Below are 6000 nucleotides of genomic sequence, written 5' to 3' on the forward strand. Positions count from 1 at the left end.
AGCACTGACTCGATGGCAGTGGGTTTGGTTTTTATATGGAAAGCACAATGCGTCCATTCTCTGCCTAAGGAATTTCTGGCAACAGGAGCCTGAACTATTTGGGCCCTGAGCTCGGCTCTTCGTGGTAAGTGTGGAGTTAGCATGCCTGCCAAGATACCCTGCCTCCAAATCGTTCAGAATTCTGGAATGTCTTCCACCAAGCAAACACAGGGCACCCCCCAGACACCGGTGGTACTCACCCCAGGCAGTCTTGTCTGCTCAGAGGAGGTGAGGACCCTAAGTGTGAGGATAGGAAAACCACCTATGGAATTCATTAGCGTGTCCTGCCTTCTCTTTCCGTTTTCCATCTTTCATTCCTTCTGTCCCCTGACCCTGGTCCCGGAGTCCCATTCAGCACAGTGACAGAGGTGACTCTTCCTTGGACTCAGGGTCACCAGGCAGCACTGGCAAAGGTTTTGTTACTTGGTTATTTCTAGCCTCCATGTCCCACACCATCTGTGATATTCACAGTAGAGAGCAAGTTCATCCTGGGCCCTGGGCCTGCCGTTTGGAGAGCTGCCATCAGCGTAAGGCCCCGAGAACCACTTGGTGGGGGCTTTGTTGGGTGAGGGGACCTAGCTGAGCCAAATGGCATTTTCTTTTTCTTTTTTTTTTTTTTTATAATTTTTTTTTTCCTGCTTTTATTTTTTTTTTCTTTTTTAACATTTTATTAGGGGCTCATACAACTGTTATCCCAATCCATACACACATCAATTGTGTAAAGCGCATTTGTACATCGTTTCTCAAAACAGTTTCTCTCCATTTAAACCCCCGACATTAGGTCCTCATTTTTCTCCGCACCCCCCCCCCCCCCCCACTAGAAAACTCAACTTGTTTTTTTATGGCGGTGAGAAATAGGTAACAAAACATTTCAACCACTTTTGTGTGTACAATCTAATGGGTATCTACATTCAAGAGGCTGTGCAACAATCACCACTATCCAATTCCTAATGTTTTCATCACTTGGAACTGAGACTCTGTACTGCTTAGCAGGTACCATTTCTCCCTCCCTGCATAAACTTTGGGTCTCTGTGAATTTGGGTAAGCAATTCTAAACGACCAGCCACTCCAATGCTCCAAGGGAGGAAGGCGAGGCTTTCTGCCCCCATAAAGAGTGAGTCTCGAAACCCACAGGGGCAGGTCTACCTTGTCCTTTGGGGTCACTGTGAGTCAGCATCAACTTATTGGCAGTGAGTTTGAGTTTTGATGTCTTTGCCTAGAGAAAATTCACTTCTTGAAAGAGTCTGTACATTTAAAATCAAATCACTAATCATACCTAGAAAATAAAATAATATTCGGTTAATTTTAAGTAAACTTTATCAGCCTGTATTCTAAAAAAAGCCAATGATCAGCTAGCATCCGATAACTTTAGGAAGAGAGGAACATGTTTATTTTGTTCTTTAAAGAACTTCACACATCTCAGGGGTCAGCAAGGCAGCTTGGCAGGGTTGGTAAGAGCAGGAAGCTGAAGCCCGATGGCCTTGGCTTCTTCCGCCCCCAAAAGAATGCCCTGCACCTCATTTATACTGCTGGCAAACTATCCAATCCCCTCGGTGGCCAGAAGGATCTCAGGTTGATATAGTCCTTCCCAGTCCTTTGATAGGAGTTACAAAGACGATGGGGCCCTGATAGGACAAGTGGTTACATGTTGAATTGCTCACCACAAACCTACCAGCCCCACCAGAGGAGAAAGAAAGATGAGCCTGTCTGTTCCTATAGCGATTTACATCTCGGCAACCTTAAAAAACAGTTGAGTTTCACTCTGTCCTCTAAAGTAGCTAGGAGTTGGAATCAGGAATCGACTCGATGGCAGTGGGTGGCTACAAAGACTAAAGCTAGAAGGGCCACACGAAGTCATTCACTGCACCACACACCACCCTCCCAGAGAGCTGGTAAGGATTTAAGGAGCTGGTGTGCAGCACAGGGTGAGTGCCTGGTAGTCAGTAAATGACAGGGCTTGTGATGATCACCCATTACCGAGGTGGTCACGGGCTCTCAACAATGGTTCTCAACCATGACTCTCTATCAGACACCCTTGTGGAGCCCTCATACATGCAGATGCCTGAGCATCCCTCCATAATCATTACATCTTCCAAGAAGGGCAACGGGTGAGATAACCCATAGTGTTAGCTCAGCTCTTAACCAGGACAAGTTCACTAAGGAATCAAGAGGCTGCACTCCTGCAGCACCCCATGGGGCAAGCGTTCCTCCTGAGAGAGTTCTTCTGCACCTGTCAGGCTCAGGTGTTTGTCCGGTCGTCTTATCTGGCATCAGGGTCCAGACTGAACGAGAAAGGGAGCAGGTAGTAACCGAAGTGCACTGCCTGAACAGAAGGAGCCACTTTGCCTGTGGAAGAGATCTCCTTCTTATGCTCCACTCAGAAGAGAGCCTGTTTTTCCCAGCAAGCTCTGCCCCACCTCGACAGATGTAGTCCACCTCCTGAAAGCACTCCACACATAAGGGCTCGCCGCCTGGCAGGTATCACTTCTACATCTGCCAGGAGACCAAGCGTGTTCACAAAGGGCCAATGTTCACCTAGCCATCCCTGCCCAACAGGTGATGATGCTCCTCTACCCTTCCCCAAATGGGGATACTATTTTCAGGGATGAGAGTCCCTGAGCAGCACAAACAGCTAAGCATGTGCCTACGCACCCAAAGGGTTGAATCCTTCCAGAGGCACCTCAGAAGAAAGGCCTGACGATATAACCCTGCGAGATCACAGCTGCTGCCCTCGGAAACCCACGCAGCACAGTCCGACTCACACACGGTCGGAGCCAGCAGTCAGAATAGACTCAAGGCAGTGGGTGCTAACGGGCACCACTGAATGACACGTCTGCCAGTTGCCTTTGCTGGGTCTAGTTAGCCTTTAAGGATTCATTCAAATAGAACCCCTTTTGATCAAAGTATGCTTTTATGCTTTAACTAGCTTTAAATAACTTTTGTAATAGCTTTCTTATCTTTAAATAACTGCATGGTAGGGGGGGTTGTTTGTTTGTCTTTGCTTTGTGCTCTGTTTAGTTCATTTTATGAATGAGAAAAGTGAGAGCAGTGAGCATATTTTGGCTGGGTGCCCTCATTTCTCTGGCATGGGACGTGGTGGGGGGTGTCCATATGTGTGCACACAGTGTACTACTGAACCCATGTGTTTGCAGATACTCCATTGACAGAAGCAGTGACCCCGGAAGGTTCTTCTATGTTGACATCACTACAGGTGCCCTAATGACCGCCAGGCCTCTGGACCGGGAAGAATTTTCGTGGCACAACATCACTGTCCTTGCCATGGAGATGAGTAAGTACTATGGGAGCCCGGGCGATACGATGCAAATGTGCCTGCAACTGTCCAAAGTGTGTTGGATCAGCAATTATGTTCTTCAGTAGAGGACATGGCAGTCAGGGGTTACCTTACCTGACTCAGTGTGGCCGTCGGTCCCCGTACTCACTGAGCATCTCCTGGAGCCCGGTGCCAGCGATAGAAGCAGACAAGTCGGAGAAAGCAGTGGTACCCAGGGAGTCCGACTTTCCTATGAGGGAAAGGGGGAGAGGGGGATTCCTGAGACATGTAGGAGGTTATCAATAAGATTGGTACGAATCATGTAACAATATTGTTGGATGAAATAAAGCACTTACAACATATGACCCTTAACATATGGACACATACATCCAGATTTATTAACATAATAAGCTCACAAATGAAATGGAAAATGAAAACCAACCAAATTTTGAAATAGCTCTTTTTTTCATAAGACCTAGTGATGGTAAAGGTATAGAAAATGGCCAACAAATTAACATATTGATAGCCATTTGAGAGTAATTTGGCAATGTGTATTCATATTGTCCAAAATATTCACGTGACTTTCTCACTAATTCTGCTAGTAATTGTATTCAAGAGATAATCACAGGTATCAGCAAAGATGTATGTACCAAAATGTCTACTGCACTGCTATTTAATTAGAGGGGGGAAATGGGAATTACTTAAATGCTCAATAATAAGAATTACCTAAATTATAGTATAGCCATATAATACCTAAGCTTTCAAAGTATATTCAATGACACAGGATAATAATGCAAGCTTTGTATTTTGTTTAACTGTGTGTGTATATTCATGTTTTGTTTTGTTTTGTTTTAGACACGTATAAGTTTTGTTAAATGTAAAAGCTCTAGTATTGGTATGGTACATCATAATGACTCACTTAATGTTTCTCTGGACTTTCCATGATTCCTTCTGTCAACAAACAGCATTGTTGTTGTCTTTTTAATCATTTTGTTGAGCGCTCGGACAACTCTTATCACAATCCATACATCGATTGAATCAGACATCAAACATCATTGTTACAATGAAGGGGGAAACCTTTTAATTACCAGTATGCTGCCTTTAGGGTAAATGAAGTATTTTTGCGAAAGAAAAAATGAACCATCCTGGGAACTACTACAATTATGTATGAAGAGCAATTGGTACATCTTAGAATTCCACGTTTGTCTTTGGGCCATGGTGGTGACCAACGAACACTAACAGGGCTGTGGAACTGTCTCCTTGTGACAGGGGCAAGCAAAGGACTTGGACCCCAAAGCCACAATTCTCCAAGTGATAAGGAATAGCTTGTTCTGCCCCTGCCAGAATCCAGGGACTGGTGGGAGCAGGAGCCTGTAATATCCCTTATCCCCTCCGTCCTGTAACATCCCCAGGCAAAAGGGAACGTGTGGTGTTATCTGTATTCCAGTGACTAGCCTGAAACCTTCTTAAATAGAATTCAAGGAAAAATGGATTCCTTCACAGCAATAATGCGGCTTAGAGCAACACAGGGTATGCATCCGATTACAAATGGACTGATCTTCAGCCCAGAAGACAGCCTTTCATCCTACAGCCTGAGTGTGAGCCCAGCGACCGATTCTGAATCCCTTTGGAAGATTCATTTGGGGAGGCTACTTCTCCAGCCTCCACTGTCCCCTCACACACCTGGTGCCACTCTCTCCCCAGCCCAGCCGCCTCACTGCCCAGGCTGCAGACATCCAGGTCACGCTCTGAGCAAGCGACGTCTGCATCCTTGCTGTATTAGCCCTGCCAAGTCCTTTCAAGAAAGCGTGGCTCTGCCCACAGGCCTGAGCCCTCACACTGCTTGTTGTGTGTGCTCTCTTTAGACAACCCCTCCCAGGTTGGAAGTGTTCCCGTCACCATCAGAGTCTTAGATGTGAATGACAACGCTCCGGAGTTCCCCAGATTCTATGAAGCTTTTGTCTGTGAAAATGCCAAAGCCGGGCAGGTAAGGCACCTGTGAGGTGGGCACCTTGTCAACCCCAGCATACGGTGACAGCTCGCCACACGTAGCATCCCTGAAATGGTAGCTTCCCAACCGTTGTTAAAACAACTACTAGCAGACTGGATGGCATTGTCCGGTGCAAACAAGACAAGGATGGGGCTGTATCCACTTGCTCCTCCCCTTGTCACTGACTGTGGTACCAACTGTAACCCCCACGCTCTGGCTTCTAGAGGGAAAGACCAAGGAGAGAGGGAGGAGAAGGAAGAGTCTTCTCTTTCCCAAAGTTGAGCGTCAATCCCAGAGGGCACTTCGCAGTACCAACCAAAACCGCCCTCACTGCCATCCAGTTGATCCTGACTATAGCGACCCCATTGGGCAGAATAGAGCTGCTCCTGGGGTTTCCGAGACTGCTGATCATTACGAGACCAGGAGTCCTCATCTTTCTCCCAAAGAGCCCCTGGTGGTTTTGAACTGCTGACCTGGTAGTTGCACAATCCACTATGCTGCCAGGGCTCCTTACACTTTCACTAATTTTGTGTTTCTTTGCACTTCTCTCTTTGCTTCTGCCAACAAGCATCTTGCTTGGGAACTGCCTGTCTCTCTCTCTCTCTCTCTCTCTCTCTCTCTCTCTCTCTCTCACATTCCCTTTCACTCTGTATACCTGAGGTAACCTATGCATGACCAGTTTGCAACCTCTGAAGTAATG

At 46.6% G+C, this 6000-nt stretch overlaps 1 protein-coding gene across 1 annotated transcript in view; it reads left to right on the forward strand.

The window, feature by feature from the left end:
* The window catches only part of CDH20 (cadherin 20), a 264681-nt gene that overhangs the window by 237476 nt on the left and 21205 nt on the right, over positions 1 to 6000 (forward strand). The window contains exons 8-9 of the mRNA XM_004703023.2: positions 3192 to 3328; positions 5176 to 5297. Of these exons, the coding sequence (XP_004703080.1) occupies positions 3192 to 3328; positions 5176 to 5297 (259 nt within the window). The remainder of the gene's footprint in view (positions 1 to 3191; positions 3329 to 5175; positions 5298 to 6000) is intronic.

Source organism: Echinops telfairi, unplaced genomic scaffold (assembly GCF_000313985.2).
Source record: "Echinops telfairi isolate 266 unplaced genomic scaffold, ASM31398v2 ScPeMD7_7400;HRSCAF=8409, whole genome shotgun sequence".
NCBI lineage: Eukaryota > Metazoa > Chordata > Mammalia > Afrosoricida > Tenrecidae > Echinops > Echinops telfairi.